This window comes from Triturus cristatus, chromosome 3_1 (assembly GCF_964204655.1).
Source record: "Triturus cristatus chromosome 3_1, aTriCri1.1, whole genome shotgun sequence".
NCBI lineage: Eukaryota > Metazoa > Chordata > Amphibia > Caudata > Salamandridae > Triturus > Triturus cristatus.
Genome location: NC_140583.1, coordinates 28893584 through 28908053, shown reverse-complemented (window position 1 = coordinate 28908053; position 14470 = coordinate 28893584). Strand labels below are relative to the sequence as shown.

Sequence of the window (14470 nt, the reverse complement as noted above, 5' to 3'; positions counted from 1 at the left end):
CGGGGCGCCAGGCCCCAACAGCCAACAGGGCGCCTGGCCCCAACAGCCAACGGGCCGCCAGGCCCCAACAGCCAACAGAGCGCCTAGCCGCATCAGCCAACAGGGCGCCTGGCCCCAACATCCAACAGGGTGCCTGGCCCCAACAGCCAACAGGGCACCTAGCCCCATCAGCCAACAGGGCGCCTGGCCCCATTAGCCAACAGGGCGCCGGGCCCCAACAGCCAAAAGGGCACCTGGCCCCAACAGCCAACAGAGCGCCTAGCCCCAACAGCCAACAGGGCGCCGGGACCCATCAGCCAACAGGGCGCCAGGCCCCAACAGCCAACAGGGCACCTGGCCCCAACAGCCAACAGAGCGCCTAGCCCCATCAGCCAACAGGGCGCCTGGCCCCAACAGCCAACAGAGCGCCTAGCCCCAACAGCCAACAGGGCGCCGGGCCCCATCAGCCAACAGGGCGCCTGGCCCCAACAGCCAACAGGGCGCCTGGCCCCAACAGCCAACAGAGCGCCTAGCCCCATCAGCCAACAGGGCGCCTGGCCCCAACAGCCAACAGAGCGCCTAGTCCCAACAGCCAACAGGGCGCCGGGCCCCAACAGCCAACAGAGCGCCTAGCCCCAACAGCCAACAGGGCACCTAGCCCCATCAGCCAACAGGGCGCCTGGCCCCATCAGCCAACAGGACACCTGGCCCCTGCAGCCAACAGGGTGCCTGGTCCCATCAGCCAACAGGACACCTGACCCCAGCAGCCAACAGGGCGCCTGGCCCCATCAGCCAACAGGACACCTGGCCCCATCAGCCAACAGGACAACTGGCCCCAGCAGCCAACAGGGTGCCTGGCCCCATCAGCCAAAAGGACACCTGGCCCCAGCAGCCAACAGGACACCTGGCCCCATCAGCCAACAGGACACCTGGCCCCAACAGCCAACAGGGCGCCTGGCCCCAACAGCCAACAGGACACCTGGCCCCAACAGCCAACAGGACACCTGGCCCCATCAGCCAACAGGGCGCCTGGCCCCATCAGCCAACAGGACACCTGGCCCCATCAGCCAACAGGACACCTGGCCCCATCAGCCAACAGGACACCTGGCCCCATCAGCCAACAGGGTGCCTGGCCCCAACAGCCAACAGGACACCTGGCCCCATCAGCCAACAGGGCGCCTGGCCCCATCAGCCAACAGGACACCTGGCCCCATCAGCCAACAGGACACCTGGCCCCATCAGCCAACAGGACACCTGGCCCCATCAGCCAACAGGACACCTGGCCCCGTCAGCCAACAGGACACCTGGCCCCAACAGCCAACAGGGCGCATGGCCCCAACAGCCAACAGGACACCTGGCCCCATCAGCCAACAGGACACCTGGTCCCATCAGCCAACAGGACATCTGGCCCCATCAGCCAACAGGACACCTGGCCCCAACAGCCAACAGGGCGCATGGCCCCAACAGCCAACAGGGCGCATGGCCCCAACAGCCAACAGGACACCTGGCCCCATCAGCCAACAGGACACCTGGCCCCATCAGCCAACAGGACACCTGGCCCCATCAGCCAACAGGACACCTGGCCCCATCAGCCAACAGGACACCTGGCCCCATCAGCCAACAGGACACCTGGCCCCATCAGCCAACAGGGTGCATGGCCCCATCAGCCAACAGGACACCTGGCCCTATCAGGCAACAGGACACCTGGCCCCATCAGCCAACAGGACACCTGGCCCCATCAGCCAACAGGACACCTGGCCCCAACAGCCAACAGGGCACGTGGCCCCAACAGCCAACAGGGCGCGTGGCCCCAACAGCCAACAGGGCGCCTGGCCCCAACAGCCAACAGGGCGCCTGGCCCCAACAGCCAACAGGACACCTGGCCCCATCAGCCAACAGGGTGCATGGCCCCATCAGCCAACAGGGCGCCTGGCCCCAACAGCCAACAGGACACCTGGCCCCAACAGCCAACAGGGCGCCTGGCCTTAACAGCCAACAGGGCACATTGTTTAAGGCAGACATAGACTTCTGTACCGATCTGCTCACGCCCATGTACGTGGACTGCTTTCAATCCGCCGAGGTCCCACCGTCCTGTAGGAGTCTCTCCTTTATGCAATCTATAATGAAGGGAGCAGCGCCTTTCCTGGCAAGTAGTGGCGAATTGGGCTGTTAGATGTTGAGGTCAAAGCCTACGCAAAAATCCTATTACATGATCTGGAGGCGTGGGCGGCTGAAGCAAATATAATACTGTTCTACCAATAGGGCTTCAGACGCCATTGTTCAACCATCGATAACATTGTCGCCATGTCATATTTGAGTACCCCGCCCCCATCCCTCTTGGCCTCCTCTCGGTGTGCGTTTCATGGATTATACCACAGCCTTCGACGGAGCTGACTGAAACCAACTTTGTGCCAAATTGGCAGAGTGGGGTATCCCACCACCCTACTCAGAGCAATTATCGCTCTTTATTTGAAAGTATTGATCTGTGTGCAGACGGGCACTGATAACTCTGCCACACATCAGATCACGACCACATGGGGATTGAAACATGGGTGTGTCCTAGCCCCTATGTTGTTCAATCTCTAGACGACCGGAACTGGCCACAAACTAGCAAAGACCAAGATCATCCCACCGGATTCCTACGATCCAATATGCGATGATCTGCTCTACCTCGATCATTCGAAAGTGGGCCTGCAGCAGGCCCTCAATGAGCTTCAGAGCCGAAACACATTGAACGAGCTGGAGGCCAACTCAGGAAAACAAAAGAGATGAGCCTCTGGTGTCGAAACTGACCGGGGGCTGGGAATCTAAGGATCTCCCAAACATCCAATCATAAGTGACTATGAGTTCGATTTAACGAGGCAACCAAATCCAGTCTACCCCTTAAACATATCACCCGGAAGACCTTGGCAGTTACAATTGCTTATGTAGAGTAAACTCCCAACTGTACGCGCCTTCGGCAGAGGCTGTGATTCGAAATAGGTGAGCGAAGTTACTTCCAGACCTCCTTTGTGGCAAACACGCCTACCAGGGTAGGTTCCCCCCGTTATTGGATAGGCAACAGTGTAACCCCTATATAAAACTGCCCCATCTCCCAAAAACCACCCGTCGCTCGCTGCTTCGCCTGGAGCTTGCTCTGAACGGGCAGGACTTTGAATAAAAGGCCTTCTGCCTTGAATATCACCACGAGATTCAGCAAGAAAAACCAGACACTTTAAAAACGGCCCTTCAAGAGATCTTCCTAACTCCCTCAATCCGTGGTCTCAATACCTTAGAAAGGCAGCAAGGACTTAAGTGCCAACATAGACATGCTGGTGCCCCCCACAGCCCCCACTCAAGCACACAGTCCGTTTTGAAGAGGGGCGGGGTCTGCTTCAGGAGAGGCTGCATTGGCAACCGGGCACGCCATCCCTACAACCACCCTAATCTTACAATCATATGGGGCTGGAACCCTACGAAGCAAGGAGGCGAGGCTTTGCATCCCAAGAGCTCGACTCATAGCAAGCCTGATCAATGGGTCTCGCTATGATGGGGCATTAACACCTGTTAACACACCTTACACCGCCATTAACCTGCGGTGGCTCTGACCCGTCGAACCGCGGGCACTGCGGCTTGGCTGGCAGTGCATACCTTTTAATTCCCTCTATTTAAGTTGTATTTCTTGGCTTAGAGTTGTTTATACTGACTTTCTCAGTCCTGAGTTTCTATGTTTTACATGTATTGTTTTGGACTCCAACTTGACACTGTTCTACTGCGAATGATAATTTTCAATAATTGACACAAATACATGTGACGATGATGCGGCCTACTCCTGCCAACAAAGGGTGCTGAACTTTTAGATGTTGTTATCTTACTTGAAAACTTTAGAGACATTGTTAAAGAAAGTTGTTGAGGGCTCCACACTTTCTGCCATGTTTCTGCTCTGATATTGAAGGGGTCTACGGTCACATGACAAGCATTGCCGGGAGCGCCCTCTTGGTAACATGTGATGAGGCCGCCCAGACCTCTGAGCAGCTCTCAGAGGATGCACTGACTGCTGGGTCTCAGCAACAACATAACGAGTGCTTGGGAAGCGCACCTGCAGCCAGAAGGGCGTCTTGGCGCTGTCACCCAACTCAATGGAATCATTTTATTGACCTCAGAAGAATGAAAGAGTGAGTGGCCCCACAAGGATTTGAACCTGTGACGACGAGATCGACCACAGGCCCTGACAGCGCACACATAAACCCACTGAGCCGCCAGACCAGGACATTGGAGGGTCAGCCACTGATGTGGTTACCCTGACCTGGCTCTCACTCAGTGGCTAGGATGAGTCCTTTGGTAACAGAGGGAGGGGGTCTACTCTATGAAGAATGTACCACCCCTGTGTACCCATAAAGGGCGCCTCACACGGGCAGCGGGTGGGGAGGGGTGGACAATGGACCAGTTATTAAGAATAACCTGTCGCTCCCGCGCCCTGTGCGCTCTCCCCTCGGCCCGGGAAATGTCTCTCCTCGATCCAATGGACTGATTTTACCGTCCCCTCCATACTCTTTCCTCTGCTCCTATTGTCTCCCCACAGTCCATTGCACTCTCTCTGCTGAGTCCATTCTCTCTTCTCTATCCCTTCCCTCTCCTCAGTCCATTGCACTCTCTCTGCTGAGTCCATTCTCTCTCCTCAGTCCATTGCACTCTCTCTGCTGTATTCATTTTCTCTCTCTCCTCTGCCCCTGCTCTCTCCTCAGTCCATCGCACTCTCTCTGCGGTGTACACTCTCTCTCTCCTCCAACCCTTCTTTCTCCTCAGTATGTTGCACTCTCTCTGCCGAATCCATTCTCTTTCTCTCTCCTCCACCCCTTCTCTCACCTCACTCCATTACACTCTCTCTGCTGAGTCCATTCTCTCCCCTCAGTCCATTGCACTCTCTCTGCTGAGTCCATTCTCTCTCCTCTACCCCTGCTCTCTCCTCAGTCCATTACACTCTCTCTGATGAGTCCATTCTCTCTTCTCGATCCCTGCTCTCTCCTCAGTCCATTGCACTCTCTCTGCTGCGTCCATTCTCTCCCCTCAGTCCATTGCACTCTCTCTGCTGAGTCCATTCTCTCTCCTCTACCCCTGCTCTCTCCTCAGTCCATTGCACTCTCTCTGCTGCGTCCATTCTCTCTCCTCAGTCCATTGCACTCTCTCAGATGAGTCCATTCTTTCTCCTCAGTCCATTGCACTCTCTCTGCTGAGTCCATTCTTTCTCCTCAGTCCATTGCACTCTCTCTGATGAGTCCATACTTTCTCCTCAGTCCATTGCACTCTCTCTGCTGAGTCCATTCTCTCCCCTCAGTCCATTGCACTCTCTCTGTTGAGTCCATTCTCTCCTCAGTCCATTGCACTCTCTCTGCAGAAACCATTCTCTCCCCTCAGTCCATTGCACTCTCTCTGCTGAGTCCCTTCCCTCCCCTCAGTCCATTGCACTCTCTCTGCTGCGTCCATTCTCTCTCCTCAGTCCATTCTCTCCCCTCAGTCCATTGCAGTCTCTCTGCTGAGTCCATTCTCTCTTCTCGATCCCTGCTCTCTCCTCAGTCCATTGCACTCTCTCTGATGAGTCCATTCTCTCTCCTCAGTCCATTGCACTCTCTCTGCTGAGTCCATTCTCTCCACTCAGTCCATTGCACTCTCTCTGATGAGTCCATTCTCTCCACTCAGTCCATTGCACTCTTTCTGCTGAGTCCATTCTCTCCACTCAGTCCATTGCACTCTCTCTGATGAGTCCATTCTCTCCCCTCAGTCCATTGCACTCTCTCTGATGAGTCCATTCTCTCCCCTCAGTCCATTGCACTCTCTCTGATGAGTCCATTCTCTCCCCTCAGTCCATTACACTCTCTCTGCTGAGTCCATTCTCTCCACTCAGTCCATTGCACTCTTTCTGCTGAGTCCATTCTCTCCACTCAGTCCATCGCACTCTCTCTGCTGAGTCCATTCTCTCTCCTCAGTCCATTGCACTCTCTCTGCTGAGTCCATTCTCTCCACTCAGTCCATTGCACTCTCTCTGATGAGTCCATTCTCTCCCCTCAGTCCATTTCAGTTTCTCTGCTGAGTCCATTCTCTCCCCTCAGTCCATTGCACTCTCTCTGTTGAGTCCATTCTCTCCTCAGTCCATTGCACTCTCTCTGCAGAAACCATTCTCTCCCCTCAGTCCATTGCACTCTCTCTGCTGAGTCCCTTCCCTCCCCTCAGTCCATTGCACTCTCTCTGCTGCGTCCATTCTCTCTCCTCAGTCCATTCTCTCCCCTCAGTCCATTGCAGTCTCTCTGCTGAGTCCATTCTCTCTTCTCGATCCCTGCTCTCTCCTCAGTCCATTGCACTCTCTCTGATGAGTCCATTCTCTCTCCTCAGTCCATTGCACTCTCTCTGCTGAGTCCATTCTCTCCACTCAGTCCATTGCACTCTCTCTGATGAGTCCATTCTCTCCACTCAGTCCATTGCACTCTTTCTGCTGAGTCCATTCTCTCCACTCAGTCCATTGCACTCTCTCTGATGAGTCCATTCTCTCCCCTCAGTCCATTGCACTCTCTCTGATGAGTCCATTCTCTCCCCTCAGTCCATTGCACTCTCTCTGATGAGTCCATTCTCTCCCCTCAGTCCATTACACTCTCTCTGCTGAGTCCATTCTCTCCACTCAGTCCATTGCACTCTTTCTGCTGAGTCCATTCTCTCTCCTCAGTCCATTACACTCTCTCTGCTGAGTCCATTCTCTCTCCTCAGTCCATTGCACTCTCTCTGATGAGTCCATTCTTTCTCCTCAGTCCATTGCACTCTCTCTGCTGAGTCCATTCTTTCTCCTCAGTCCATTGCACTCTCTCTGATGAGTCCATTCTTTCTCCTCAGTCCATTGCACTCTCTCTGCTGAGTCCATTCTCTCCCCTCAGTCCATTGCACTCTCTCTGTTGAGTCCATTCTCTCCTCAGTCCATTGCACTCTCTCTGCAGAAACCATTCTCTCCCCTCAGTCCATTGCACTCTCTCTGCTGAGTCCCTTCCCTCCCCTCAGTCCATTGCACTCTCTCTGCTGCGTCCATTCTCTCTCCTCAGTCCATTCTCTCCCCTCAGTCCATTGCAGTCTCTCTGCTGAGTCCATTCTCTCTTCTCGAACCCTGCTCTCTCCTCAGTCCATTGCACTCTCTCTGATGAGTCCATTCTCTCTCCTCAGTCCATTGCACTCTCTCTGCTGAGTCCATTCTCTCCACTCAGTCCATTGCACTCTTTCTGCTGAGTCCATTCTCTCCACTCAGTCCATTGCACTCTCTCTGATGAGTCCATTCTCTCCCCTCAGTCCATTGCACTCTCTCTGATGAGTCCATTCTCTCCCCTCAGTCCATTGCACTCTCTCTGATGAGTCCATTCTCTCCCCTCAGTCCATTACACTCTCTCTGCTGAGTCCATTCTCTCCACTCAGTCCATCGCACTCTCTCTGCTGAGTCCATTCTCTCTCCTCAGTCCATTGCACTCTCTCTGCTGAGTCCATTCTCTCCACTCAGTCCATTGCACTCTCTCTGATGAGTCCATTCTCTCCCCTCAGTCCATTTCAGTTTCTCTGCTGAGTCCATTCTCTCCCCTCAGTCCATTACACTCTCTCTGCTGAGTCCATTCTCTCCCCTCAGTCCATTGCTCTCTCTCACTGCTATGCTCAGCTCTGTTCTCTCTGCTGTGTCCGATCTCTCTATCTCTCTCGCTCTCACTCTACTGTGCTCTGATCTCTCCGCAGTGTCCTCTCTCTCTCTTTCTCTCTCTCTCTCCTATGATCTGATGTCTCTGCTGTGTCCTCTCTATCTCTCTCTCTCTCTTCTGTGCTCTGATCTCTCTGGTGTGTCCTCTCTCTCTCTCCCTCTCCACCCCCCCCTCTCTCTCTCTCTCTTCTGTGCTCTGATCTCTCTCCTGTGTCCTCTCTCTCTCTCTCTCTCTCGCTCTCCGAGTCCTATGCTCTGATCTCTTTTCTGTGCTCTGATCTCTTTGCTGCGAGCGAGCTCTCTCGCTCTCTCTCCTATGTTCTGATCTCTCCCATGTGTCCTCTCTTTCTCTCTCTCGCTCTCTCTCTCCTATGCTCTGATCTCTCTGGTGTGTCCCCTCCCTCTCTCTCTCTCTCTCTCATGCTCTGATCTCTCTGTGTCCTCTCTCTTATGCTCTGATCTCTCTGCTGTGTCTTCTCACTCTGTCTCTTTTATGCTCTGGTCTCTCTGCCATCCCCCTCTCTCTTCCATGTTTTGCTCTCTCTTCTGTGCTCTCATCGCTCTGCTCTCTCAGCCACTCCGTCTCTTCCCTCCCCGCGCTCTCCCACCCATAATTGGTGTCATCTTTCACTCGCCTTGTGCTATCTCTCCCCTGCTCTCCCTGTTGTGTCTCTCTTTTCTCACATCAGTGTCACGTGCTTTATGTTGCTTTCTCTGCATTGTCACCAGCAGTCTCTCTGTTCCGCCTCTCTGCTGTCCCTCTCTCTCTTCCATTACCCATTATTTTAAGCCCCAGTCTCTCTTGGTGTTGTCTATTTTTCCTCTCGCTCAATCTCCTCTGCCCCTGGTGTCCCTCTTCTCTTCCTTGCCGCCTCGTCTCTGCTCCTCCGGTTCTCTCACCTACGCACTGCGTCTGTCTCTCGCGCACTTTGTTCTCTCTTTCCTGCCATCTCTTCATCTGTGTTGTCTCTCCTGTATTTCCCTGCTCTGTTTTTTCTCTTACCCGCCCTCTCATCTCTACCCCCGATGTCTCTGTTCCCTTCCCTGCCCTCTCATCTCTACCCCCGATGTCTCTGTTCCCTTCCCTGCCCTCTCTTCTCTACCCCCGATGTCTCTGTTGGCCCTCCTCTCTATCCCTGCTCTTTATCCCAGCTGTCTCCACGCTCTAACCCCCCTCCCCCCCCCACCACCACGATGAGACACACCTCTCTGCCCTGCCCCCCCCTTCCCTCCAGCCGCCCCTCGTCAGGAGGAGTGGATTATCTGAAAAGGTGTGTGTGGGGGGGGGGGGGGGGGGCACAGAGCTGTTTACAGACGACGTCTAAAAACACCTGCAAACGAGAAGCATATCACCCCCCCCATAAGCACGACATCACAGATAGCCCCCACCACCCACACACACAATGACACAGCACACGCCGGTGCACGCACTCGCCGTATCAGTTGGGCAAACACTGACAGCTGTGCACGTCTGTACAATACTAGCTGCACACTTCCAGCACAAAGGCGGCGTGCACGCACCACACCGGCTGGGGAGACCCACCCAACATGACTGCACACACACACACACACACACACACACACACACCAGTGCTCTGCATACACAGCGCGGCGGGTGTGCACCCACCCCACCCTGGCTGGGGAGACACACACCAGCGCTCTGCATACACAGCGCGGCGGGTGTGCACCCACCCCACACCGGCTGGGGAGACACACACCAGCGCTCTGCATACACAGCGCGGCGGATGTGCACCCACCCCACCCTGGCTGGGGAGACACACACCAGTGCTCTCCATACACAGCGCGGCGGGTGTGCACCCACCCCACACCGGCTGGGGAGACACACACCAGCGCTCTGCATACACAGCGCGGCGGGTGTGCACCCACCCCACCCTGGCTGGGGAGACACACACCAGCGCTCTGCATACACAGCGCGGCGGGTGTGCACCCACCCCACACCGGCTGGGGAGACACACACCAGCGCTCTGCATACACAGCGTGGCGGGTGTGCACCCACCCCACCCTGGCTGGGGAGACACACACCAGTGCTCTGCATACACAGCGCGGCGGGTGTGCACCCACCCCACACCGGCTGGGGAGACACACACCAGCGCTCTGCATACACAGCGCGGCGGGTGTGCACCCACCCCACCCTGGCTGGGGAGACACACACCAGTGCTCTGCATACACAGCGCGGCGGGTGCGCACCCACCCCGCACCGGCTGGGGAGACACACACCAGCGCTCTGCATACACAGCGCGGCGGGTGTGCACCCACCCCACCCTGGCTGGGGAGACACACACCAGTGCTCTGCATACACAGCGCGGCGGGTGTGCACCCACCCCACCCTGGCTGGGGAGACACACACCAGCGCTCTGCATACACAGCGCGGCGGGTGTGCACCCACCCCACCCTGGCTGGGGAGACACACACCAGTGCTCTGCATACACAGCGCGGCGGGTGTGCACCCACCCCACACCGGCTGGGGAGACACACACCAGTGCTCTGCATACACAGCGCGGCGGGTGTGCACCCACCCCATACCGGCTGGGGAGACACACACCAGTGCTCTGCATACACAGCGCGGCGGGTGTGCACCCACCCCACACCGGCTGGGGAGACACACACCAGCGCTCTGCATACACAGCGCGGCTTGTGTGTGTTAATTTCACACAGGAGAACAAAGTGCACAAAAGTAGTAAACACGCTGTCAGTGCGCAAACATACTCAGGCACACACTACACTGCTCGTGTACACAACTCACAACAGTGGGAGCAGCTACACAGGCCAGGCAAACGTTGGAAGGAATCCGGGGGTCGCTTGAGGCTGGGGTGTGGGGGTGCATCACGGGTCACCAGCAGCACTGGCGCTGTCCAGCAATACCAGCACGTCACAGACCCCGTAGCCGTAACACAGCTGCCAAACACACTGTGCACAGACACACCAACGCAACTCAAAGGCAAGTACACCGACACTACACATGTGCACTCACCATAACTGTTATGTGCATACACACAGCACCGAGTACAGACACACACCCAGAAGTTGTAAACACACTCCACATTGGAAATATACACCCATTGAAGGCGCACACTTCACAGTGAGTGTGCACACAACGGTACACCTGTGCACATACACACGGCGTGCGCAGTATGCACAGAAACCCTCCACTTGTTGTGCACCAACATACAGGACTCAGAATTTCAACTTGTGCGTGTACACCCAATCCCTCCTTAACCGCCGCCCCCCTTCGCACACCTTGCCCCCATCCCTTCTTTAGAGTCCAGCTGCTCGCAGACTCACTAGTCACTACACCAGCGGCAGCTGCACAAGGTAGGCGGAAGCAAACACTGAAAGGGCAGGGGACCCCCCCCCCCACCATCACCACACCGCCCTCCATACTACAGCCCCCACACAGGAGAGCAGCAGCCCAGGATAGCTGGAGCTCACATGAGGTCTGTGGATATGGCATAGGAGTGCCCAGCTCCCCATGCCACAGCCCCCCACCTCAGAGGGCAGAGGTCAGAGGCAAACACTGAAGGTGCAGAGTGGTGCCCTTCTCCCCATGCCGCTACCCCCACCTCAGAGGGCAGAGGTCAGAGCCAAACACTGAAGGGGCATAGTGGTGCCCTGCTCCCCAAGCTACAACCTCCACCTCTCCGGGCAGAAGCAAACACTGAAGGGGCAGAGGGGTGCCCTGCTCCCCATGCCACAGCCTCCACCTCTGCGGGCAGAGGGCAGAAGCAACCACTGAAGGGGCCGAGGGTGTCTTGCTCCCCATGCCACAGCCCCCCACCTCTGAGGGCAGAAGCAAACACTGAAGGGGCAGAGGGGTGCCCTTCTCCCCATGCCGCTACCCCCACCTCAGAGGGCAGAGGTCAGAAGCAAACACTGAAGGGACAGAGGAGTTCCCTGCTCCCCATGCCACAACCCCCCACCTCTGAGGGCAAAAGCAATCACTGAAGGGGCAGCGGGGTGCCCTGCTCCCCCATGCCACAGCCCCCCACCTCTGAGGGCAGAAGCAATCACTGAAGGGGCAGCGGGGTGCCCTGCTCCACCATGCCACAGCCCCCCACCCCTGAGGGCAGAAGCAAACACTAAAGGGGCAGAGGCGTTCCCTGCTCCTTATGCCACAGCCACACCTCTGAGGGCAGAAGCAAACACTGAAGGGGCAGCGGGGTGTCCTGCTCCCCATGCCACAGCCTCCACCTCTGCGGGCAGAGGGCAGAAGCAAACACTGAAGGGGCAGAGGGGTGCCCTGCTCCCCATGCCACAGCCTCCACCTCTGCGGGCAGAGGGCAGAAGCAAACACTGAAGGGGCAGAGGGGTGCCCTGCTCCCCATGCCACAGCCCCCACCTCAGAGGCAGAGGCACACACTAAAGGGGCAGGACGTGCCCTGCTCCCCATGCCACAGCCCCCCACCTCTGAGGGCAGAAGCAAACACTGAAGGGGCAGAGCGGTGCCCTGCTCCCCATGCCACAGCCCCCACCTCTGAGGGCAGAAGCAAACATTGAAGGGGCAGAGGGGTGCCCTGCTCCCCATGCCACAGCCCCCCCAGCGATGATGGCAGAAGCAAACACTGAAGGGGCAGAGCGGTGCCCTGCTCCCCATGCCACAGCCCCCACCTCTGAGGGCAGAAGCAAACATTGAAGGGGCAGAGGGGTGCCCTGCTTCCCATGCCACATCCCTCCACCTCTGAGGACAGAGGGCAGAGGCAAACACGCGGGATGGGGGTCCTGGCGATCCCATAATATATGAATGCAACACACGCAGCACAGACACCCCCCACCCCCAGGTGCAGTTTCTGCCACCTGACCCACCCGTCCATGCAGGCGCCCTTCCTTACCTGGGAGCTGCCAGGAGGCCATGCTGCCCTCGCTGCTGCCGTTGCCAAACCCCATGGTGTACATCCAGCTTGGGTCGGTGTCCATGAGGATGGAGGGGTGTGGTGGTACGGGTCAGACCGGAGTAGTGTCAGCCCAAGGCCCGGAGCTTAGACTCCCAAGAGGGGACTGGCACATCAGGGTTCATGCCAACTGTCTGTGCTTTTGACATATAGCGCCCTTTCCAAAGTAGGTCGAAGGGCAAATGCCTCAGAAGCTGCGCCTCCTCTGGTCATAAGAGTTGGCATGTGTGGGGCAACGCGGTGCCCTTTGGGCGGGGCCCTCTGTGCCACAGCATGGGGTTCTATCTCCCCTCACCCCAGAGCTCCTCTGTGTCCCTCAGTTCTGGGCTCCTCTGTGTCCCTCAGTTCTGGGCTCCTCTGGGCCCCTCACTCCAGGACGTCCTCTGTGTCCCTCAGTTCTGGGTTCCTCTGCGTCCCTCAATTTTGGGCTCCTCTGCGTCCTTCGGTTCTGGGCTCCTCTGTGTCCCTCAATTTTGGGCTCCTCTGCGTCCTTCGGTTCTGGGCTCCCCTGGGCCCCTCCGGGCAGTTCTCTTTTCTGCCTCTTGGTTTATGGCTGCCCTCTTTACTCCACTGTCCGGCCTCTCTAATCTGTGTCTTGCACTTTAGGCTTCCTCTCTGCCCCTCGGGTGAGAGGAGACTCTATTCCCTCATCCCAGCGCGCCTCAGTAGTCCTCAGACTAGAGGTGTTCTGTATCCTTCACTCCAGTGCCCTCTGTGTCCTCACTCCAGGGCCCTCTGTGTCCTCCTCACTCCAGGGCCCTCTGTGTCCTCAGTCCTTACTCCAGGGCCCTCTGTGTCCGCAGTCCTCACTCCAGGGCCCTCTGTGTTCTCACTCCAGGGCCCTCTGTGTCCTCAGTCCTTACTCCAGGGCCCTCTGTGTCCTCACTCCAGGGCTCCTCTGTGTCCTCAGTCCTCACTCCAGGGACCTCAGTGTCCTCACGCCAGGTCTCCCCTGTGTCCTCACTCCGGACTCCTGTTTACACTTCAGTCCAGAGATCCTCTGTGCTGCTCAGATCACGAATCCTCTCTGCCCTCATCCTGGGGCTCTTTCCTGCCCCTCAGCCCAGAGCTCTTATCTGCCCCTCAGTTAGGGCTCTCCTGGGCTCACCGGTCCAGGACCCCTTTGTGCTCCTTACTCCAGTCCTACTCTCTGGTCCCTCACTCCAGGGCGCACCTGTGCACTCACACCACCGGTCTCGTAGCGCCTCAGCCAGCGGTCTCCGTAGCGCCTCGCCACCGGTCTCGTAGCGCCTCAGCCACCGGTCCCCGTAGCGCCTCGCCACCGGTCTTGTAGCACCTCAGCCCCCGGTTTCGTAGCGCCGCAGCCAACCGTCTCCGTAGCGCCTCGCCACCGGTCCGTAGCGCCTCGCCACCGGTCTCGTAGCGCCTCAGCCACCGGTTTCGTAGCGCCTCAGCCAACGGACTCCGTAGCGCCTCGCCACCGGTCACGTCGCGCCTCAGCCACCCGTGCCCGAGGAGCCCTCCGTCTCGCGCCTCCTGCAGCCCTCAGCTCCTCACAGATGTGTCTCACATCCCCGTGAGGAGCAGAGAAGAGCGAGGGACTCCTTCCCCTCCCAGAGCCAGGGCCATGATGTAATGTGCGCCCAGCCAATCAGGTGCCCTCTCAGCCAGCACACTACCTGGACCCACCCCCACCCTCAGCTTTCACCTGGGGGTTTAAAGATTAGAGATTACAGTGCCCCTGGGCCCTCACCCCACTGTGGTTCGCACCATGGTCAGGCACATTACCTGTCGCCCCCCAGCTAACCCACCCACCCTCCACCCCCCTGAGGGTCGCTCGCTAGTGCGGACAGAGGGCACAGTGTCTGCCCTCACCGGAGGGTCTGCGGGACAGAGAGGTGCGACCAGCTCACCCTGAAGGTCCCTA

The 14470-nt window shown here is 57.7% G+C and overlaps 1 protein-coding gene across 2 annotated transcripts in view; it reads right to left on the bottom strand.

Moving 5' to 3' along the window:
* The window catches only part of CHRM4 (cholinergic receptor muscarinic 4), a 581454-nt gene extending 567348 nt beyond the window's left edge, over nt 1-14106 (bottom strand). The window contains exon 1 of one of the 2 annotated variants that reach the window (XM_085646682.1): nt 12523-14106. Coding sequence is in view for 1 of the 2 variants with exons in the window: in XM_085646681.1 (XP_085502807.1) it covers nt 12523-12607 (85 nt within the window). In the remaining variant the exon portion in view is untranslated. The remainder of the gene's footprint in view (nt 1-12522) is intronic. The other variant, XM_085646681.1, reaches the window with a different exon arrangement.
* Between the last annotated feature and the right edge of the window lie 364 nt (nt 14107-14470).